The 23,889-nt window shown below is 44.3% G+C and overlaps 1 protein-coding gene and 1 long non-coding RNA gene across 2 annotated transcripts; one reads left to right on the top strand and one right to left on the bottom strand.

Moving 5' to 3' along the window:
- Positions 1 to 16,738: 16,738 nt before the first annotated feature.
- dbx1a (developing brain homeobox 1a) lies at positions 16,739 to 23,869 on the top strand. The gene is made up of 4 exons (XM_057012585.1): positions 16,739 to 21,188; positions 21,287 to 21,391; positions 22,839 to 23,041; positions 23,157 to 23,869. The coding sequence occupies exons 1-4, from the start codon at positions 20,846 to 20,848 to the stop codon at positions 23,442 to 23,444; spliced, it is 939 nt and encodes a 312-aa protein (XP_056868565.1). The 5' UTR covers positions 16,739 to 20,845; the 3' UTR covers positions 23,445 to 23,869.
- Positions 22,765 to 23,294, bottom strand: LOC130513694 (uncharacterized). The gene is made up of 2 exons (XR_008946804.1): positions 23,060 to 23,294; positions 22,765 to 22,952 (listed from the first exon to the last, which is right to left on the bottom strand). It is a non-coding gene; the product is annotated as an uncharacterized LOC130513694 (long non-coding RNA).
- Positions 23,870 to 23,889: the final 20 nt, after the last annotated feature.

Raw genomic sequence — 23,889 nt, 5'->3', positions numbered from 1 at the left:
ACGGCATCTGCTGGTGCCTTGGGGGGGTTAAATTTTCACAAGACAGTACAAATCATAACAATGTTAACACACCAATTCATGTGGATGCTTATCTCTCCACAGGGGGGCTTGCAGAAAAAGCCAGATTGTTAAAATAACCATGGATGTATGTAGTATCAAACCCAAACATGCACACAAGTGACAATAGCACCTTATTGAAATGGTATACATGCATCTCATAGGGTCAATTATGTATGCCTGCATATTTACACAAATCACACAACGTATGCCGTCCACAAGCACAGATTAAGGCTTTGGTCCTCAACTCCACAGACTTTGGAGTGTGATGCTAATGATGGAAATTAATGGAGCCTGACAGCACAATCTGCTGCCCATTGTCTCCCAATAAACAGCTTTACAGTCCACAGAGGGGATGGGGAGGTTTAATCTGAGGCCTTAGACGGGGAGAGCTGGAGACGGACTGAGTGGAGGGTCAGACCTCGGGGGACAGTCGATCCTGAAGTGGGGATTAGCTCAATTAGAGCGGGGCTGTCTGATCAAGATGCACGGTTTGATGGTACCCGTGGTGGGTGTGTGTGTGCGCGCTCACTCGCGGAGTCTGGACAAGGCCTCCAATTTCGGAGCCGACTGTGGCCGGCATTTGTTGCTGTTGCAGCTGGTGTGAACAATGGTCGAGATGACATCTTTGGCTGTTCTATGACCCTCTGATAGATATCCATTCATTGTCATGCATTTTGAATAGAATTATTTACCAATCACTTTTATTGTCAGAAATTTACAAGGTCAATGAATTTTTCACTATTTCCAATTGGTAATAAAGTGTTTTAACTTTTTTATTGCCTTGCTTGGTGGGGGGGTTACGGATTTGCTTTGCAAATATCACAGGTAGAATAAAGACAGAGGCTCTGGGTCTTCCGTGGGCTCGGCTTTGTCCCGGGCTCAGACAGGAGGCTCAAAGCTTCACAATATGCTGGAGGTGAGACAGAGTATCAGGGGTGCTAAGAGAAGCTTTCCTGCTCAAAGGGCCGCAGCTAAGCAGCACCGAAGCCTGCTTCTCCTCCTCTGAGGAACAATGAGCTCCTTACAGGAGCAAACAGATTATCACTGTCTTTCAATGGAGGCTGCCAAACAGGAGTCTGGGGGAACCTGGAGCTTCAGGCAGGTTCAGATGAGATGCAACTTGCACATCTGGCTGGCCTGCTGCGGACTGTTTTATCAGTTTCTGTTTTAGATAAGTGCCCCATTCAAATTATTCCAATTTAAATGGCAAGCCTTACACATTTTTCCTTTAGTTAGAAATTAAAGTATATTGATCCAAAACTGGAGTCGCGTGAGAATCTTGAGTTGGTCTTAATGTTTTTTTTCTCCACGATCATGCCTTAATATTTGAGTAGTGAAACAGATTCATAATAGATTTTTTTTTTAAAAATAAATGTATTTAAAAGTTGCTTTTTTAAAATCTTGCACAGGAAGAATCAAAGTCCTTGACATCTACTGCCCCTTCAGAATATTCGGGGTGGTGAAAGGCACCGATGTTGAGAGTAATCCCTGAGTAAGCAGGGTGAGGTCCAGCAGCACAGGGGTGGGAGAAGAAATGTCAGTCAGGTACGTCCGAGTTCACACTAATGAACAAAAGACCTTCTCACATTTACACAGCTGACAAAATATAGAGGAGTCTGTTGTGATTGTTTGCAGTATTGGAAAGACATGGTGTTTGCAGCACAACTTTCAAATCGGCACATCCGGTCATTGTTTTTTCTGCATCATCAGATGTGCCTGATGTTTAAGATGTACAGAATAGAAGGAATATATAATAATGAATGGAATAATGTAGAAATATGTGCAATTTTAATCAGCAGACGCACCATCAGATATTAGAGGGAGACATTTGTGTGTGAAAGCAAATAGGTTTTTCTTACAAATGCGTTTCTATAAAAGTAGAAATTAGCTTTTTACCGGTTTGTCAGTCCTTTACTCAATACATACAATCAACATAAAAATAATTTTATACCAGACGCGAAAACATATGGATCAATCTAAAGAAATGAGGAGCAGAAATTTAACTGTGAAGGTAAGGTTGTTTCCTTGATTTATACTAGACAATAAGTTTAACTAGGTGGGCAAGTAATGTATTAGTACCGCCTGAGCTAAATTAGTTAACGCGCATTGAAGTAAAGTTAATTTTAGCATTTTCATATTTTTATGGGCAGAATTGTTATTTTTTTGCATTTAAACTACGCAGAAACTACCAACTCTAAAGAGCTGTCAGTTCGTCTTTCTATTTCTTACTAGGTGAGATGAAACGATTTGTCATGAGACTTTCCCAGGAGAAAATGAGACTTGAAACAGTTAAATCTGTGTGCTCTTTATGGGGGCGTAATAACAGCATAATGCAGAAAAGCCTCTTAGTGGATATTTATGTTTGGTTTTGAGTTTTCGCCATCAGATCTATTTGTCTGTCTTAAATCTCCCCTTTGTGGCACAACTGCCCAAGCTTAATGACTGCTTTTGAACTGCCGACATCTCCAACAGAATGGCTTTGGGAATGTCATCCGGTTAACCTTTGAGTCTCTTTCCCACATCCAGCAACAGCGAAATGCTGCTCTCCACCTATTTTCATCATCAGTGCATCTTTATGTCCATCACTTATGCGACGAAGGAGAGTTAATGGAAACTTTGGTGGTATTCGCATTCTGTTTTCAGGGCGCTCATTTACACATTTAAAGTTCCAGTTCAATTTTTTATTTATTTTTAACTGATTGCCATTCTGCCATTCAAAACTAAAAGCATCATATTGTACCTTCTGGTAAAATCATCTTAATTAAAAAGCATGCACAGAGTATACTGTAATAAGATTTGAAATATAATTATCTGACTACACATGGATATGGCAGAGATCATTTTCATGTGGTTAAAGGCTATCACAGATGAGTACATATTCATATTTAGAGGTCTAATGATGGTCATCATTGTGCATTTGCAGTCTATTTGGGTCTGGTCTTTGTTGGGGTCTGATTGGTATTAAGAGTTGATTCTCCTGGATGGCTGGGCAGTCCAGTAGCCTACAGAGTTGGTGAAAGAAGGGAGAAGGGAGATCATGTCGGATCATACCGGACCCACCACAGCACAGAGACCTCCCTGCCGATGAGCAAACACTGCTACAAATGGCAGAGCTGGCTGGACAATCAGCTGGTGAATGGAAGCTAATTAGCTGGAGTCTAATGCCAGTTTACTAACACCTGTATTAGCGTGCTTGCCCAGTAGGGAGTCACGGCTGGCCAACAAGCGCTAATCCCTCATAAGCCCAAAGTTCTCCTCCCAAGAACCTGCATTAGCATATTCTGCTTTAGCCAGCTGTTGCCAGACTAAAGCCAGTGGAGACGGGCTTTCCTAGCAATGTGTTGATTGTGATGAAAGAGGGATAATTTAGGATTTTACCTGCGTTCCCTTCAGCAGTAATATTCCCACTGAAGACACAAGACTCTCTTGGGGTTTCTTACTTTACGTGATATCCACATTACACAAGCAAAAAGGGAAAACTAAGCTCCATGGGAACCTCCCAAGTGTACATGTGTTCACTTTTGGTTTCATTCCTTTGCTCCTCTCCCACTGCCTGGGTGGTGGAGTCATCAGCCAGTAGCCATGTGGGTATCACAGCAAGTGCGAGTCCAATGTGTGTGTAAGGGATTAGCACGCTTTAGCATTAACATCATGACCGGACTGGCTACATTCCCTCGCTCTGCTTATAATTTGGTGGGAGGAGAGAGCGGCTGGCCCATTAGCTCAGTCTGTTTGCTCAGGAGTTGGCCGACTCTGATCCCCTAATTTCGCTTGCTGATTCCAAGAGGATCTCTGGCTTTTGTGACAGGGATAGGAAGATAAAGGATGGGACGCACTGATTGAGAGATCACCATCCTCTGTACACTTACCAAACTAATCAGCGTGTGTAAACACAGCGAGCCGTGTTGAGGGCTGTTGGCTAAAAGGCCCGGGTCTCCGGGGTTGATTAGTGCTGATGGACCACACTCGGTGCCTGGATGCTCTGATCTGCAGTCCAAATGCAGCTTGGCTCAGACAGATTTAAGGTGATAAAGAGGTACAAAGTGAATCTTCTGAGGGAGAAATGAGGAGTATCGCCTTGGTAATCTCAATTAAATCCCAAGTATAATCATTTTAAAGTGATTATTGCAATTAAACAAAGGCTATAAACTTGAATTACACTTTTTATTTCTGCACATGCTGACATAATATTGATGAGGAATAATTGTAGTTTTATAGAAAAAGGAGCTAATGCTGTAAAACCTGTCAGTCTTTTATTTGTTAAACAGCAATATTGCCATAGAACAGACTTTTGGCATATGAACAGTTCAGCTAAACTCTTCTCCTGCTTCCAGAATACAAGCATGATGATCATTTATTTATTTGGTATTGGATGTAAAATATTTAGTCATCCAAGAAGGCAAATATATTGAGGAAAAACTTTTTGGATATTTCATGTGCATTTTAGATCAAAAAGCCTTCTGTGCAGGGACCCTCCTCTGTGTTCTGCAGTCATTTGGACCAGTACCATGAAGTAGTTTCAAGTAACTAAAAAGTGGAGTTTGGGTCAGGGTCGAGATGAATTCATTTCTACAGTTTGAAATTTTAAAATATGAAAATGAGCCCCGTCATTTACATTGGACTACCGTTTAGTCACATTCATCCCAGCAAACCTAAAATTTACTAATATGAAAATGCAGATCAGATGAAATCAGATTTGACAGCAGAGCTTGTATGATAATAACCCATCAATCATCAGATCTTAAGCTGCCTCCCAGGGGAAGAGACTTCTATCAGCACACTATGACTCAACATTGTCTTCATTTTAAGTGGACATTGGGTCAGATGTCACTATCAATTCCCCAAAGCTGCCACCTTTTGTTAATACCCCTCACAGCCAATTAGAGGAGGCGATGGTAACAAACCTTCAATGGCGGTGTTGGCTCACTGGTTGGAGCTACACATGCTACCCTGCTACTGTAGCTGTTGTCGGTGGGGACGGAGGCTAATGGGCAATCACAGGGGGGCTTATGCTGCAAATCAGCTCTGATCCATAGGACTCTACTGGGGATTCCTGTCCAGTGGAGGCTCATTCTGCAGCTTATGATCCAGTAATGGGTGCTTTGGTGGACATCTGAGAGGCTCCTGTGGGAATACGCTGTCCAATTGGTCCAGGCGTCCTCGGGCTAAGAGAGGCTTTGATAGGCAAAATAGCCGAGTGTAGAGAACATGGGGGAACAGGTTCCTGCTGATGAGATGTGTCACTTCTCACTTGTACAGAACCAGCTGACCCTCTGTTTGACAGGCAGACAGGACTAACTGGTATAGAGAGATAGTTGGAACATGTGGTTTATTAGCAATACATACATGTTATACTTAAAATCGAAACAATATCAAAATATTTAACTTAAAACTAATCTTGTGTTGATTACTCTTTTAAAGAATATTCACTTCACTGACATCCCATTTAGTGACATAAGTCACATTCTTGTGGTTCATGTTTAGTTATAACGAAAGACTCGTCTAATTGGAATGAGTGGTCAGAAATTTTGCATTTATCAACATTGTGTCGGTCGGCAGTTACGTTACTGACACATCCTCACACTTCATAAACCATTGCAACATTTTTAGTGTTAATTCCTGAAGGCTTGTAGAGCTTTCATATGCAACAAGCAGTGAAAATGTTCTATGCTCGTGGGAAAGATTTCTTAGTGGTTTCCTTTAAATAAGATGTTCTGACAATGTTCTTGTTGTATTTTCATCATGAGTTTGCATTCGGGTGAGACGTGACGGTCATGTTACACAGAAAGGTGAAATAATCTACAATTTTCCGCTGTCTCCATCAGGACCTGCTTCAGTTTAGCCACATGTGTCCTCCCCGTGTTGACATGATTGAGAAATTGACCTCGATCGTCTCTTGTTGCTCGGTATTGATCTCCTTAATCCTATAAAGGGAACAGTAGCCCTGTGTGCGTGTGTGAGGGAAAGGGGTGTTGAGACTGATGGGTTTATGCCGTCTGTTGGTCCTGTCAGCGGACGGGTGGGTGTGCGGTGAAGAATGGTACGGGCAGGTGGTGTGACTAAAGCGAGGACTGGACCGAATTGGGCGGATGCAGGCTTTAGCGGAGGGAGGAGGAGATGGGACAGGGGTGTCACCAGTCGACAGGGTCTGTCCAAAACAGTCCCGCACACCACACCCACCCAAATGTTCCCTTTTTTTTTTTTTTTTTTCAAAAACGCCCTTCTGCCCAGCTCTCTCTCTCTCTCCCCTCTCAATTTCTCAGTCTGGCTTTACTTCTCTCCTCCTCTTTTCTTTTCCAAATGCATTGTTAACAAAACGGTTTACAAACCCTGGCTGGTACATTATCCACGACCGCCTCCTGTGAGATTGATTTAAGCAAATGCATTCAGAAGGGGAGGGCGGGATATAGAGGGGGGGGGTTGCTGTGCAAAAGATGGAAAAAGGAGAAAGTGAAAAGGGGTGTGTTCCTGGGCGCAGCAGCTTTACAAAACCACCACATGGGCCACGTTGAATATTCCTCTTTTCTCTGCATTCTAAGGAGCCATACATTAAACGCTCATTATACAGCCTTTATCTGCAGGAGGAGGCACCGCTTCTGTGAGGGCAGAGCGGCTGAGGACGGACTATGATCTCCCTGCATATGCATGCATGGAGCATCTTTAGAAGCCCTCTGACATGTATGATATCATCATGATCGAGAGATTTGACTTTCATAAAGCCTGCCTCAGGAAACGGAGGGTGTGTCTGTTGCAAGGCTCATTTTTACGGTGGAAATCAGATTGTGTGTCATGTTTAATAAAACTGACTTTTCAGTCTGCCACCGTGTTGACGCCGCCCAGAGAGTGCTTTAATCTGAAATCGTGAACTGGATCAAGGTCGATGAGATCACAATAAAAATCACGCAAACTCTAAATGTTGCAACTGTTCCCCCCCCCCCCCCCCCCCCCCGTTTGTGGCTATTTTGCTTTCCTGTTTTGGGAAAACTGATGGTTAGATTTTATGTCCCTTACACCTCATCCACTCTCCATCTCTCTTTTTTAACTTTCAATTTAACTTTTTAACTTTATCATTGCACTTTCAGTCTTTATTTTCCAACAATAGGATCCTTCGCTTTTTTAAGGTGTGTGTGTGTGTGCTTGTGTGTGTGTGTGTGTGTGTGTGTGTGTGCGTGTGTGTGTGTGCGCGTGTGTGTGTCAGAGGGGGGCAAAGGTTGAACTGGGCATCCTATCATGATAAATCACTGGTTAATGAGGAGTCCATTGTATCCTCACACATTGTGCCCCCCCCTCCTCCCCCCTCCTCCTTGTGTCCCTTGGACCGCTACCTTTGGGTTGTTAAGCTGACACAGATAATGAACTGGCTGCTTTGAACTGTCCTCACAATATTGACTGGTTGCACACAGCAGATGTCTCGCTGGCAGAAAGCAACTGGTAAAAGCACATTAGGTTAACAAAAGGAGCTTTGCTTTGCAGGGGTGGGGACTGGAGAGGAGGTGGCAGCAGGGTCTGTGTGGGTGTGTTGGGGGGCGGAGGGCTGGGGGAGCAGAGGGCAAGCTTCAGAGTTGACAGATTTTAAGGGATGATATCAAAACAACACTTTAGTCAAATGTTGATTAGCATCCTGGAGTCGACGTCTTCGCCGGCCTGCGCCATGCCCCAGATATGGATGTGTGTAATGTGTTGGTTTTTAGGTGCATATTTGGTGAGCAGGTACAAACATCTTCTAAAATTAAACAAATTTCTGTTATTTTGTCACTAATCGCTCTGTTCGGGCTGAAGAACTGACAGCAAAGAAGCCTTAAACCTCAATGAAAGTTCAAGAACACGTTAATTTGGTAGGTCAGGATCAGATTTCCATGCCGATAATTGAATTTAAATGAATCCAAATTTACTGAGAGGAACTCAGGATCGGGGACTTTTAATGTGTCCACGACAAAAGTTGCATAAAGAGGCAAACTCTGACATCTTCTACTGTGGCCCTTTAATTCAACAATCTCAGTCAGTTTGGCACCAGTGAGTTCCTTCATTTTCTGCACAGATTTTTTTTTTTTTTAAATGATTAACTAACGTTTTTAGCGTCCCTTTTGTTGTTGTTGCTGAGCAGCCTGTTAGCCGACTGGTTTCTTTCTGGCAGTGGGACGGGTGTCTAATGGGTCAATAATAAGCCGTGACTAACCGTCTCCCTGAGGAGCAGCTTGGCCAGACACACACTCACAGAAAGCAGCAGAAAGGTATGAGCCACCAACACTGATTACCATATAATTGCAGCCATTGTATTTGACATGGAGAATTAGTAGCCCGCTAGGTGGCTAACTGGCCTTTTATTCAGCTTTACACAGAACAAAAAAACACACCCACGCACGGGCAGACGGACAGAGCACGATTCATACTAGATGCAATATGCATTTATGTTCGCCCAATTATTTGTGCTGCGACGAACCTGCGCGGTGATTCAATCTTTAGTGACCAGAATGGGAATTTGGGTACTTGATGACCAAATTATGATGAAAAGCTCAGTTGTTTGAACTATTCAAGTGTTTAAAACATTTATATGACTGAAGCTGATGATTTCAGTAGATATCTAAACGGCTACACTCCAGAGAGGCTAACTGGCATGAATACTGCAGGAAATAGTTCTCACCCATGTAAAGATTAATCCCTGGCCTTCGTCACACCTGTGGGCGCTTGCAATCAAAAGAGAAATGGGACGAACACGGTTTTACCCCCTCAGAGTTGAGGATCACTGTTCTCTGTTCCTGGCTAATCTGCCAGGGCCTTTAACATTTCTGCCTTCCACTTTGAGAATTACACACGCCACAACGTCCTTAGACTCTGAGGCACGGAACAATTTGATTTGGTTTGTGGCATATGAGTCAAGAGGGTTAACAAGGCCCTCCGCCATGGAGCGCCTTCACCCCACGTGTGGCTAAACGATCACTTCCCCGCGCGCTTCACATCGCGACAAATCTCTTTTCATGATCACTTTTCACTCTTTCTCTTTCTTGCCTGACTGGGTCTTTTTAAAACTGAGAAGGGAAAGAGAGAGAGAGCCGGGGAGAGAATTTCTCTCCCTCTTTAGGGTTTTGTGTGAGGACGGCTGGGTGAGCGCCCGTTATAGAAAAGGCCCAGACCACCACTGGATGACCCTGCTAAGAGTGACAAAACACAATTGGTCACGGCCGCCAGCAGCTAATGGGCCAGAGAGGAATAGCCCTGGGTGGGTAATGACTGTATTCTCTGCTTTTCTCTTTACGCCCTTCTGGTGCCCTCGTACCCCCCACCTTACCCCTGCAGCCACCAGCCCCGTTTCCTCCCAGTACCCCAGCAGCCAACCCTCGGTGCCCCCCGGCCTTCTCTTGTCATCTACACTAACACGTACGTCCACACAAAGCTGTGGTCCCAGTGTGTGTGAGGAGCACTTGGCAGCAGATGCAGAAGTCAGAGCAGGCACCATATGTCTGAATGAGAGGTGGTCGTCATGCTTGTTCCTTCACAGTGGAGGCTGCGAGGATGGAAATATTCCCCAGTTTACTTCACACTGAGCGATCAAATGGGCAGTTTAAATGGAATTTTAATGAGTCTAAGATCATTCTCAGACCACAAACACCATTAACACCACAACCAGGTTCTATTTTAGTGTTTTAAACCTCCTGAAAGTTACTCGTTCAGTGTCTTTGGTATGTTTTCTGTGTGGTGGTGTGAAGTTCTGAGTCGCTTCAGATGTTTTGAATTTGTTTATTCATCAATTGAACTGAGAAATAAATACGGGAAAACAGTAATTGTATCAGATATATTAAGTTACTGGGTCATCTCAGGATTTTTATTCCCATAAACATTTTGACTTGAATTATATGACAATGATCTTTCGTAAAACTCTAACATTTTCTTGCATTTATGTCATAAACCCCAGACAAATGCAGGCATACATTTGCCATAAAGGTGCAAAAATCTTTTCTGTGTGCACCTTTGGAACAACCTTTAGCATAAGTAGCTTATTTGATGCTCTGATCATTCAGAAAGTGTTCTAATGCACTTTTGGCAGAAAAAAAAAGAAAATCGGGAACTGTTGAATAAAAATCCACATCACTACTCTAAATTTAATGTAAAATGTCAACTTGCATAAAATGTAAAATGTTTCAGTAAATTTGGAATTTTTATTTTACAAAATCATGCTTGAACTCACCAATAATGTGTCTTAATGGGGAGTGTTCAATGTCAAGAAATAGAAATCCATTTCTCCAATAGATCACAACTGAATAGTGAAATATGTCCATGCAGGACCTTCAGTGTTAAATTTATTTTTTGGGAACATAGAACATTTAATACTTGTAAGTTTGAAGCAACGTTTCCTAAATGTTCCAAAACAAATGCATCCGAGTGACTTATAAAGGGTCCTATAAAAGATTTATCCATTTGTTGGCATAAAAATGAGAACTCTGGCCAGGAGTCGCCGCTTGTTTGTGGATGAGAGGTTGATGATAAAAGCACTTAAAGGCGAGTCTGGTAGCTGTGGTTGGCAGCAGATAGGAGGGTTAGCTGGAGCACAGAGGAGGTGGTGGTGGTGTGTGTGTGTGTGTGTGGGGGGGGGGGGGGTCACTCTGGCTTTTCTTAGGCCTAAGACAACACCACACAGAATGATAGACTCTTCATGATTGTTTGTCCCTCAAGGCCCATTCTCCCTCCTGTCTCCCTCAATGGCACCCTTAGCTGCACATGAGAGGCTCTCACAGGTATAGTGTGTGCGTGTGTGTGTGTGTGCATGTGCACACAGGGTGGAGCAGAGTGGCGGAGGTGGGGTTGTATTTTAGAGATAAAGCCTGCAAGTCCTATGGTTGATTGCCCCGCTATAGACACTTACTCAGTGGTTCTGAAAGGCTCCTCAGACACCAGTGAATAAACTCTTACTCTTACGCTTCCATACATCACCCTCCACTCTTCTCCTCTGGCAGATCCCCGCCACACCCCCCACACTCTCGCTCACTTTGAATTATCTGGGGATTTGAACACAACTATGCAATACCTAACTAGTAGGTTTGCCATCTATATCAAAAAAGAGAAATTACCCATTGCCTTTCTGTATTAAATTAAATGTAAATGTATCTATATGTCCGTTACAATGAAAACATTTCCTCTGCTTTCTTTACAAAAAGTTAAAAACATTTACCTTTTGTCACGGTGATATTGACACATTGATATAGTATCCCCACAGCATTAGCATGAGTGCTTATGGTTAGGTCAGTGCTAAAACAAGTTGTGCACATGTGCACGACTCCCTTTGACACCGGGCAGCTGCTCAGGTTGAGTGACTGGACACAGAAGTGCTGCCCTCTGTCAGCAGTCTTCCTCCTGTTAACACATGAAAGAGACGTGCTGAAATGGCGACGTTTCCTGCTAGGCTAACCATTAGCTAGCATATCTAAAGGAGCCGGTTAACGCTGTCATGACTCCTGTCAGCAGTTTCCTGGCTGCATGCAGGGAGAACCCATCCAACACACCGACTAGACAGGATGAGCTGACTAATTGATCCTAAGTGATCAGAGATTGGGAGGGAGTTTAATGATTAGCACTTAGCGCAGGGCCCTTATGTTGACACCTTTACTGGACATTGGTTTCTGACGCTTCCAGCTAATAATGTTGCACTTACTGGTGTAACTATTTTAGAAGTTTGCAATACTGTTCTTTTGAAATTACAGTAGAATCCTTAATACCAATTAACCTGTATACTAAATTAATGATGACACTCAAATACCTTCAAATATAAAATGGAACAAAGTTGAATAATTACAAGAACAGCTTCAGTTCCAAGGTTACAGGGGGATATGTAGCTGCATTTTTTTTAACTCTTGGTTATGGTGCCAGCTCAGCTGAATGCTGTGTGTGTAGATTTGTGCAGGTGGTAAAGTCGTTCTCAGGCGCCCTAATTAATTTGCTGTGCAGTGTATGAATGCAGCTCTGCTCCAGTGTGGAAGTGTGCATTGAAGACGACGGTGTCGGCGCCCTCTCAAAGACTGGGGCGCTGAAGCTTTCCACACAGCAGTTTGATTGACGCTGTCTGTCACAGCCAATGAACTCAACTGGTTTTTCTGGCTTCTGTCCTGACCAGTTTGTGTCTGTATACGAGACATTTAGAACAAAGTTTATACAATGAAGCTTTAGTTGTTTTTGTTAATTAGTCTTTCTCAACACTGACACTACTCAGACATTAATTTACACCGTTTACCCCTCGACGTCTGACTTACTGTCAAGCATTTACATCTTTAGAACCTTTATATGTAAAGCCAAGTGGCCAGAGGAGCTGAATGTGGTCTCCTTATGGTGCAGCCTGGTTTAAGCCATTCAAATTCTGCCTCGGTGTGGAGATGCTGGGCTTTGCATATTCCACAGTCCTCTGGGACCTCAGCACCGGCAGGCCCACCTTTGTCTGCACCTCAGCCTGTGGACTTCGGGGACTTCCCTTCTCTGATCAGGCCTCCACTTTAAACAACTGAAACAAAACCAGCATTTAAACCAACCAGGTTCTCTGCAGCAGAGATTTATTTGCCAGCTGTTGCCCTTCTGCTCTTCATCTGGTGGTCTTTGCATTATCATCTCTACCTTCTTTGATTATTTCTTGGTATAATGTTCAGAAACTTCTGCACAACATACTTGTTTTTCAGTTCAGCCACTTGATTGTGGTCTATTTTAATCATCCCACTGTTATTTTCTTTTTAATGACACATTCAGACACTGGAATTGTTTTCAACAATAGGTCTCATATAGGGCCCCCCAGCCCTCTTCCTCACCTCTGTTTCGATCGTCTCATACACTTGTGAGGAACTGAGGCTAAATTAGTCTCCTTAGAAACACAGAAGTGCCTTAATTAAAACTTCATCCTCTCTCTTCAAATCCCCCTCTTTGCTTTATTCTTCTCATCCCCTTTCCTCCTTGCGCGGCCGCGTCTCATCCAGCAGACAGAAGGGGAACATCGTTGACTTGCACTCCGAGGCCTTCGCTTGCTTGCAGGCCTGAATAGAAGCCCCCCGTTAGACACAATGACCTTGCAAATTAAAGGAGTGACTGTCCAAATTAAATCAAGCAAGGCAGCCCCATGCAGGCAGCCCAGGCTCCCGGTATGAGCTTAGTCTGCTCTATGCATCCCCCCCCCCCACCCCCCCACCCCCGCAACCCTTCAATCTCTCATGAGTGAGAGGTGAGCAGAGAGTGAATGGAGGTTTTCTTCACAGTCCTCCTTGAGATGCTACTTCTTGCTAATTAACTGGTGCTCTTTGTCATCTCCTGAGTGCGGAGGAACGGGAAGGGGCTGAATAGAGCTTTCCCAACTGGCAACCCTTGCCAACTGTCTGTTGCTCTCGTGTACTCCTCATACTGCTGCCTTTGTCGAGGTTGCAATAGCGAATGAATTGATAGCGCTTCAATTAATTAGTTTTCTGAACACCGCTGGTGCCATTATTGTGGTTAATTTGAGAATTTCTGCAACAAAATCCCAGCGGCGATTGTTATTTATGCACTTGCTGGTGGTTTCACATGAAGGGAAGCAACAACATTTACGTTCGAGGGTGTGTGTTTGTGTACATTTGCGTCTGGTCTCTTTGCATGTGAATGTGGGCTGGACTTGAGGTGGCCCATTGTGACCCTTGATCTTTAATCCTCAGAATATTGTACCAGTTCAATGACTGGTGTAAAATTGGAACATATGTGTCATTATTCTGTAAATCCTTCATTATACCACGATTGCTTGTTTTGTGTTTTGATAATCTAATTCCGTGGCCTCTGTTCGCAGACAACTCCTGGCAAGCTGCAAAAAATAAGGTCTTTTCTTCATGAAACTTCTGTTTTCCCCAATGGCTGAATGATTGCTGTCAGTTAACTCCAAAGAGGAAAAAGCCATTTTTGCCCCACTGTCTGTGTTCGCAGAGTTCTGTAAAGAGCGAAAAAACAAGATGAGGGTAAAATCAAATTGGAGAGAAACTCTGTGTGTGGTAGCAGCGCACACAATGGGCCGTTTGTGTTTACATTTTCATATTCCTGAGCAGAATGCAGGTTTAAGAGCCCCTTACATCATTAACCAGAAGGATAACGATTCTTCACCAGGCTTTACCTCAAGTGAGTTTTCTGAAGTTTCAAATTCCTGGTCTGCGGCTTGTCTTTGGAGTGGACTCTCTCTCCAGCCTTTGTGTTCTCCTTGACCTTATGTGTCTTATCATTTGACCCTGGAGAGCAGAGGTCACAATGCAGTAGCTGACCCCCCCGCCTGCTATTTTTGGCTTTTGTAGAGATCTCCAGGAAGGCACTCCAGCAAAGGATGAGCTAAAAAATACTGTGAGAGAAATTGAATTCCGCTAATCTGAATGATGAAAACTACAATGGAAAAATCTGAACGTGGTTGGTCAAACCTAAATGTCCAGGCCAATAACATGTCTGGATAGCTCACCTGACAGCAAAGTACAATTATTATCACACAGGCTCTGGTTTTAAATATGAAACAGGATTTAAAGATAATGTGGCTGCTAACAGACCTGGACTATAATTCATGGTACAATAGGCAAGTGATGGTTTGCAGAACAGACAGGGGGCAGAGAAATCCTGGTGCAAGTAAGGTCACATCACCGAGGGCCTATTAAACACCCCATAATGCAATGATGGGATCAGTTACAGGCCACACGGGGACCAGCACAGGCCACTGGCTCTTAAAGGCCGTACGTGACTTGGTTGGTGGTTGTCAGTACAAGCAAAGACCATCAGCATCCCGATGGGCTTCATGCCTCACAGAGTCTGAACAGAGTAAATGGAGTGGCTGATAGTCCACATCCGGGTTGAACCCACCTTTAGTGGCCCCTTTGGCTCTTGCTGCTGGATGCCAGTGAAATGCCACCTCACACAGAGACCAAAAGAGAGCTCCAACCAGGACGGCATGTTTGGTCTCCACATCAAAATGTCATATGGCTGTCTGGGGACTGAGGATGGAATTTAGTCTCTGGGACAAATATCAAATATCTCTGGGACATGGGCTGTCTAGAGAAACCATAACAATTAGTCATGTGATTATGCAATTGCTGTGCAAGATGGGGCCACAAATTGTAGTCGAACTTTAGACGGTTTAATCGTCCAATATAGACATTTATTCACTCTTTAGCATTTTTGAACAATTTTCCTTTCAAAAGGAGCACAGGAACACCAATATCACTGATTAATTTCAGCTACAATGGGCAAGAGAAAGGAGACATGATCCAGATGTTTGTATTGTGGCTCCTTCTGTCTGGATGCAAAAATAAAATGTACGTTTGTGAAAAGCATTTAACTTGGTAAATTAATATCTGAATTGTTGGAGGATCTTTGAAGACATCTGTTTAAAACTCCATTGCATTTAATTAAATATCTACTCCGGATGATTTAGCAAAGGGACAGGTGGATCCAGGGTGGATCCAGGGTGCACATTATCAATGGCAGCTTTTTTTTTCATTTGTGGCGTCATAAATGCTGCACCCCTGCTGTCAGCTCTGTTTTTGGTGGGAAGCGGAAAACAGCTAAATCTCCTGTTTTATTTTTTGTTGTTGGTCTTTAATTAATCAGAAGAGGCCAAGTGCAAGAGCTGTGGCCAGCCTTGTTTATGCAGACACACACACACACCCTGGTGCAGCAGGAGCAGAGGCAGCCCCTGAAAAGATCACTGGTTTCCTCCTGTTATGCAAATGCATCAAAACGCTTGAGTGAGAATTATATATGAATCCAATGAGGCTTTTTCTCTCTTTTAGAAATGCTTAGCCACAAGTAGTGGGAGCTCTCAATGGCAAGCGTCCGCTTCACTCCCTGGCCATGCGTATTATTCAGCTTGACGAGACGCAAACTGACATAAGCACCCAGGCTCACTTTCACCCACTGGCAATCCGATTATATGGCCAACACGGCATCAATGCTACAGGGCCAACAGGCAGTGAAGTCCGTCAAGCATCCCCTCCTCCACCCAAGCCCCTTCTTTTCCCATTCATACCTTCATCTCCAACTGCCCTGCACAGTTACTCCTCCCACAGAGACGCACACTTCTTCAAGCCACCAACCCTAGTAAATAACAAACTGCACAACCCAAAATTTTGCTCCAGGAAAACAACAGTAGTCTCAACATTTGCTGTTGACTTTATATTTGATGACCATTTGATTTGTGCACCATCCAGCAACGCAGAAACAACGTTGTGGCCGTATCGTACAACCCAAACTTGTCCTTGCAGAGCACAAAGACAGTATTAGGCAGCTGCACGCGGTGGCCTTGTGAACCCTGCCTGTTCATTTCACAATAATCGCACATTAGCCCCAATACCTATATCTTTATCAAACAAGCGCTGCAGGTCAGCCTGGGCAGGAGAGTCACCTCTAATGTCATGATGGGGCTCCTAAGCTAAACCGGTGTTGACAACCACACCGATCGGCCTTCTTTTCCGTGCTGCGCTGAGACGCTTGGGTCCTCAGACGGGGCACCCGTCGAGGCAGTGAGTGTTTACATGACGCTACCCAAAAAGACTGCCAGGTGCTCGGGTGGAGGGGGGCTGTGTCCGTGAAACTAATGTAGAGATGAGATTAAACATGCAGAGAGATACATTTACAATTGATTAACGCTGAGCCACTGTGACAAATTGGAGATGTGTGTGTGTGTGTGTGTGTTGTAGAATGTAGTTTATTGGTAAAACTAGATTTTGGTGCAATGGTGACTAGTCTGAGTCTTGGTATTTGTGAGCATCAGATGCATTTTTTAAAAATAATTTAAATGTGCATTTTTGAATTGACTTAAATGCTTTCAGGTAGTTTGTTGGTGGGGCGGAGGATGTTCCACCTGCCTGCCGCTACCATCTTAAACAAGGATTTAGATGGCCACTGTGCTTCCTCTGCACCCCTCTGTTTTGTCTGGTATTAATGAGCAATTAACTTTGCATACAAGGTCATGGACAATAGTATTGGTTGTCAGATTATGCTAATGCCTTTGGCTGTGGCTGCACTGAAAGAGGACAAGGAATCCCTGTGAATAGAAAGGGCTGTGGCCTTTCTCCAAGATGAGAAAATGATATGCAGACTGTACCAACATGCACTTTAAGAGGATTAGGAGCCCACTCAACATCTACACTGACAACTGCTAATAAATGAACAGCAGAAAAAGGGGAGACGATTGTCTTAAGAGAAGGATTCTGCTGCAAAATTCTCTGTGGATCTCTGGAGACGTGTGCTTGTTTGGAAAAAGTAAACATGAAATCCTGGTTCTTGTTGTTGCCGCTCATTGAATTAATGTGGGGGTGAAGAAGAGACAGTTACAAAGGCTCTACTCAAAGACTTCAGTGTGGGGTGAAGCAGAGATAAAAGCAGAGCCTGGGGTGAAACTAAGAAGTTGAACTCCCATGGCCGAGTGAGAGTGAACAGGTGCAGCCAGAGTTCAGACAGAGCGCTTTGTGCACCGATACGGCCGCAGTCCATTTGTGCACGAGGGAGGGGCCCATGTTTAATACAAAGTTAATATCGATTTAATGCTTGTCACTGCGCTTCTGAATCTCGGGGCATCGCTAATTCGCTCAGTGTTGAGTGGAGCTTCTGCACTGCCGGCGCCAGATGCTGCTGGGACCTTTGTTGGCAGTGGTGAGTGGAGGTGAAACCACGGCCAAAACACCCCGAGTGGGAGCTGATGCAGAGGTGAAGCCCAGTCACAAACCGAACCAATATAGATGTTTGTTTAACGTCCCATGGCATGAATAGGAGGCCTTAAATTTACTGCTTGGAGATTAAAGTCTAAACTGCAAAAGTATTTAGAAATAAGAATATTGACAGATATCTTGTTCAGCATTCGCTCCTTTTTGGCTTATATTTGGCTTGGTTAAAATTTGAAACATATACGGTAAGTAAAATAAGTGTAACATGCAAAATTTTGAAGAAAATTGAATACTTTCTTGCTCGTCAAACCAGTTGGAAAGAATCTTCGAGAAAACCAGTTTGAACTTGGAAAGAATCTTGTTAACTCGGTTAACTCGACGGGTGGGACGTGTTAACAGAAATTACGCGTGTCTTTCACCAAAATCCAGATTGAACTGGCCACAGCTGAGATGGATGGACTGGTGACCAGTGTCACATACACGAGGCTGCAACCAGTCAGCACAATCTGTTCATCCGCAGTTAAGTGAAAAGACGGGGAGTTCCCTTTTCCGCAGCGCGTCCTCGCCACCGATAAATAATGAGGGAATAATAAACAGTTAACCACCTGTCGGACCCGCAGCACAATGGGAGGGTCCATACAGAGCCTCTCATGCATGGGTAACATATTTACTCAGCCCCTTTCACTTAACGAGGCAGAAAGAGAGCCAAGACAATGGTTAAATTCCCAAATTCAGCCGGAAAACTGCGCAGGCGTCTAGAAAATTCGAAATTAATTTAAAAAGTTGCGTAATTGATGCAATGATTCTGGATTACATGAAATAATTAATATTAGAGCGATAAGCATCAGGAATTCCCTATGGAGTGGTTGAAAGATTAGTTATGAATACTGCAAAACTGTGGCTCGCGCTATAAAAGCGCTTAATAAATCCAGAATTCAAAAGACGGACCGTGAATGAAATGATCATCGTGTGAACTTTAACCTGATATTTAATAGTTTGCTGCTATTTCTGGGCTGTAGGAGAGGGTGGGTGTCGGCGCTGGTAATATTTCAGAGATGTGCTTTTAATGGCTTTTAATTCGGCCACGGGCAGCTGTTTTCTCTTTCTTTTTTAAAATCTGGGCCTGGTAAAGGAGCAGGGGGACGTGGAAAGCTTGCAAAGCTCGTAGAAATTAGTCTCGGTCAGCCAGAGCAGCCCATGCTTCCTGCTAACCATCTGCTTACCGCGCACAAAAGGAGGATTTCGGGCAGCCAAGTTAAAGGAGTACGGGGCTCATAAAAAAGCTTAAAAAAGCTTTGAAGGTCTCGTCGCTGGCTGGAGGTGTAGCTGCGCTGTGAAGGAGCGCCTCATGCGTCAACGCCTTGTTTGTGCGTCGTGCGCGGACGGGCCAGACGCACCTCTGATAGTGCTGGCTGCCTCCAAAGGATCATTTCACGGAGGCGTTCCCTTCTAATTATCGGATTGTGGCCGGTTGATATTAAATGGATGTCGAAGCACTTGTCATTACTGAGATAATCCTGAACGATGCAAACTGACTGACTGGTTCACTTCGTGCACAAATGAATAAAGTCGACTGGTTAATGTGGACCGGCTGGGTGCCTTAAACAGGTTTGTTTGTCTATAGAAAAGTTGGTCTTAATTTAAAAAAAACAAACACGAACAACCTTAAATAAGTAACGGCGTTGGTTTTCTACGTATCTTTTGTATTTAATAAACAATTTTAACGTAAAGGCATCAACCTATTAACATTAGGATTATTATTTTTGTTTTTAAGAGAGACATGAAAAGGGCCAACAGGAGAAAACAAAAAAAAAAAATGAAAACATTATAAAGATTCCTCCATCGGTGACCTAAATGCAGCCAAAAATAACTAATCTGGGCTCTTAATCGAACTAAGGATAATTAGGTTTTATCCTTTCTGTTCGCAGAGCTTTCGCCTGATCGCGCTGCTTTAACGGGTTTTTATGGGCAAAGCTGACAGAACACGACTACCAGGCTCCAAGTCGCTTTAATAAGAGTTTTATTTGGGGTCTCGGTGTCCGCTCATATGAATGCGTTTTAAATCAAATCACAGATGCACTTTTATTCAGCCGGTTAAAATAGCAGAACAAAACCGCCTTTAGAAATAAAGCTTTTTTTATTCCTCTGGGCTTTTCGGAGGCGAGTGAGTGGAGGAGAGAAAGGCCGAGGGGGGCGCCTCCTCCGCAGCTGAGGGTGACAGTTAGTTCATGGTTAACAGGATCACGGGCGCACGGCTCAGGCCGCACACTTCTCCTGTGCGCACTGAGCCGCCGTTCCGCGCTCTGAATGAAGCCTGTGCAGAAAAAGAGTGATATTTAACACATCTGTTAAAGCGTTTTGATAGCAGAAATCCGTTTAAGACATAATTCCATGACGAGGGCCAGATTGAGTGTTGAGAATCCAATGAAACCCTTAAACTGATTTACATTTGAGATCCTGCGCAGCGTCTGCAAGTGTAGAAAAGTTGCAATTAAGTATAAATGTGTTGAAAATGACTTGAGCAATTTGGCCACATTTCAGATTTTTCTCAGACAAGAGTCTTATATTAAGAGTGGAACGTTTGGTCTATTTTATCAATCGGTACTTATGTTTGCATCCCTGAAAAGGAATAAAAGAATAATTTAGCATTTTAACGAGCGTATTTTTTTTATATCCCAACAGAAAGACTCCCTGAATGGATAAGAATAATGTTTCTTCTTTAAGAGTACTCATTAAAAGCCCTCCTTTTAATGAGTGAATCTGTAAAGATTGCTCTTTAATTAGGCCGGTTGCCTCTGCCAAACAAAACAAATTGAAAAGAAAGTGGTCAACATGCAAAATTGATGACTGGGGCTCTTTTGTGGGGGACATGGTGTGTTGCTTGCTTATGAAGTCTAATGCAATCATAAATTGCGTCCTCGGGCCAATCAGCGGCCCGGGGGATGTGGCATGAAAGCGACCCATGTGGAGAACTTTGTTGAGCCCTATTGTTGAAGCTGTCAGCACTGAGCTGAAGTCCGTGGGGGGGCAGGCGGCTATAAAACTACTCTCCCCAGAGTGAACGAACCAGAGGAGTGAGCTGCCATCGCACGAGTGATTCTCTCCAGACTGTCACACGGAGTATCTCAGATTTCACACTTGATAAATTTCTACACGGGACCATGATGATCCCAAGTGTTATCGCGCCTCCTGCCCTCTACCCGGGGCTTTACCGGCCCGCCGCCGCTTTGCCGCTCCAGCACACGCTGCCGTCCGTCTTCCCAACGCATTCCAGCTTCCTAGTGGAGGACCTGCTGCGGATAAGCCGCCCCGCCGCCTTCATAAACCGGACTGTCCCAACGACGAGCGCCTCACTTCCGACAGCCACTAACACAGTGTCCTTCAGCGGCGCGAACGCGATGACGCACGATTCGTGCTCACCTAAAACGTCACTACCGAGCAGCAAGGATCCAACTTTTCTCAAGTTTGGCGTGAGCGCCATCCTCGCCCCGTCACCAAAGAGCGGTGAGTTCAGACATGTGGTCCTCTCTTTAAATTCACTTATTTGATACCTCTTTTTGTCCTCGTCCCGCGGTGTTTTTAACATTTGTGTTTCTTTGCAGCGACTTGTGCACCGCCTGTAATCCACAGCCTGCACTCAAAGACCATCCCCATCCCCTGCTTTGACGGAAACTTTCACCCCATCTTCAGGACGCCTTATTTACCAGGTAGGAGTCCCTTCAGCCTTTTTGGCTACATCTCTGCAGTCTTTAGAAGGATGTTTCAGCTAATTGCATTTAAATGTAAAACACTCTCACCCCGTCATAGATTGTTTTTTTTACTAGAAAAGAAGAAATCACTGTCTTATTAATGGGGACCCGTTGGCTCTGGGCCCTGCCCGGACCCACCCACCCCCTAATTAACCAATTATCCCAAATCGTCACGCTCTAAATTTGAGGCGGGTTGGCCAGTTGTGTTCTCCCATGCTTCCCATTGGGGGGCGTTTTGGCATTTCCCTCGAACCGCGTTTTCCCACAGCGTCCGGGGGGCCACTGGGCCGCTACGGCGGTCAACAAAGCTTTCAGAACCGTGACCAATTTGGTCAGCTCCCACCGGGCGAACCACCCACATACCCTGGAGACTGACTTTTACCAGGGTGGGGGCAAAGGCGTGAACCAGTCATGCACTAATTTCCCTATTAGGCGCTATTGAGTGTTTTCAATATTCTCACAAGACCACATAGAGCGTCGTTGTTCCTGATTCTGCTGCGGCCGCGGGGCAGCTACAGTCAGGGGGCGTCCGGTGGCATCAGCGTAGAGAGGTAAAGTGGCCCGAGTTGACAAAAGTCCGAGTGTACCAAACTCTCTGCTGGGGGAAGGTTTACCCCTTCGTCCTGCACGGATGAGAGGATCCGATGGCACTGACCTCAAATCCTCACTCTCTCTGTGCCCTAAACGTTCCTCTATTCTTCAAGCGGGCCAATCAACGAGTTGATATAAAGAATAATCTCTTAGAAAAGTCTATAAAGTCGCTAGTCCGCGCTTTCATTCAGGCAAATCATAATGGAGGAGCCTTTTCATGGGCTCAGCTGAATGCCTCAACAAAACAACTCCAATGTCCTGAATAGCTTTTCGTGTTCATTTAATGAAAATGATTTGAAGGCACGAAGAAAAAAAAAAATCCTCCAACCCTTCACTACCCCCACCGAGCATCAGTATTCTGGTATGCAGTTGTGTTTAGTTTGAAAGTGTAAATCTCCTTTTGTTGCGATAATATATGGCCTTCGCCGCCTGTCCAGAGTCTTTTCTGCGTTAGTTCATTACTACACAATTACCGTTCACGCTTTATTAACTCCTCTATCCGCCCTCACCGGGTTCCTTAAAGGATATGCCTCCTCTTTACCATACCAATGCGCCTGGGGACCGGCCAATGTGCTAATTAGTCACCTCGTGCCATTTCACTCAAAACGGAGACGTATTGCACAGTTCCAGAAAGAGAAAACTTCCAACACTAACTGCCTGAAGCCTGCAAAAGAAATGGTCTCATTTCACTTCGCTCATTTCCGCGCTCAGTTTTCACGAAAATAAAGATTAACAAGCAATTTTTCTGCCGTTTAATGTTAAGAATTTTTTATTACTTAAATCTAAAACAACCACTCTTCTGTTTATTTGGCAGCGTCATCATCTGTGGTTCCCATCCCCGGAACTTTTTCATGGCCCCTGGCCGCCAGAGGGAAGCCCCGCCGAGGGATGCTGAGGAGGGCGGTGTTTTCCGACGTGCAGCGCAAAGCTTTGGAGAAAATGTTCCAGAAACAGAAATACATTAGCAAACCCGACAGAAAGAAACTGGCCTCTAAACTCGGCCTGAAAGACTCTCAGGTAAGAGTGCGCACCTACTTCAGACGCTTCGATTCTCGTGCGTAATTTGTGCGTAAGGACGCATTTTCTGCTTTCCTGATCCGCTCAACGCCGACATTCTTCTTCTGCTATTCAGGTGAAAATCTGGTTCCAGAACCGCCGAATGAAGTGGAGGAATTCCAAGGAGCGCGAGCTGCTGTCGTCAGGGGGCTGCCGCGAACAGACGCTCCCCACCAAAGCCAATCCGCATCCAGACCTGAGTGACGTCGGCAAGAAGAGTTCCGCTGACGAAGAGGACGACGAGGAAGATGTGTTTAGAAGAGAGCGCTCCAGGGTGGCGGGGTCCATCATCTCTTCTCCGTCTCTCTCCAGTAAACACTCGGACTTCTCAGAGTCAGACGAGGAAGAAATAACGGTTTCATAACGTATTAAAACACCTGCAGAGATTACCCTCAGTGTTCGATTTCATAAAGCTGTGAACAAATTAGCCAGAAGCTGCCACGCTGGAACAAACCCCCCACAAACGTCCGTGACTCAAAGAAAAAGGTTCCGATAACGTTGGTCGATTCATCGGCGCATGCGCACTGTACAGACTTTCTGACACACTTTGCTGTTTTGCACAGCTTTGGTCGATTGTACTCGATTTTGTACAATTTTGTATGGAAATTTTATGCCAAGAATATTGACTTTCTTTTACCTTGACCATTAATAGAGTTGTTTATGAAAAATGTAGCTATTTCGTTAATAATTTATATGGATTTGTTTAATAAGTATGTTGTATTATGTGCTGTATATATGTTAATTTCACACCCGTTTGTATCAAAATGCCAAATAAAACTGTAAAGCATTTCAGACATCTGCAGTTTTGA

The sequence above is a fragment of the Takifugu flavidus genome, chromosome 2 (genome assembly GCF_003711565.1).
Source record: "Takifugu flavidus isolate HTHZ2018 chromosome 2, ASM371156v2, whole genome shotgun sequence".
NCBI lineage: Eukaryota > Metazoa > Chordata > Actinopteri > Tetraodontiformes > Tetraodontidae > Takifugu > Takifugu flavidus.
Note: the sequence above shows the minus strand (reverse complement) of the source record. Positions and strands in the feature narration are given on the sequence as shown.

What these genes read in the sequence shown, in the direction of transcription:
- dbx1a (XM_057012585.1), top strand. Translation starts at nt 20,846, where the DNA reads ATGATGATCCCAAGTGTTATCGCGCCTCCTGCCCTCTACCCGGGGCTT. An exon ending in CGCCCCGTCACCAAAGAGCG is followed by an intron (nt 21,189 to 21,286) that starts GTGAGTTCAGAC and finishes GTTTCTTTGCAG; the next exon opens with CGACTTGTGCACCGCCTGTA. An exon ending in TCGGCCTGAAAGACTCTCAG is followed by an intron (nt 23,042 to 23,156) that starts GTAAGAGTGCGC and finishes TCTGCTATTCAG; the next exon opens with GTGAAAATCTGGTTCCAGAA.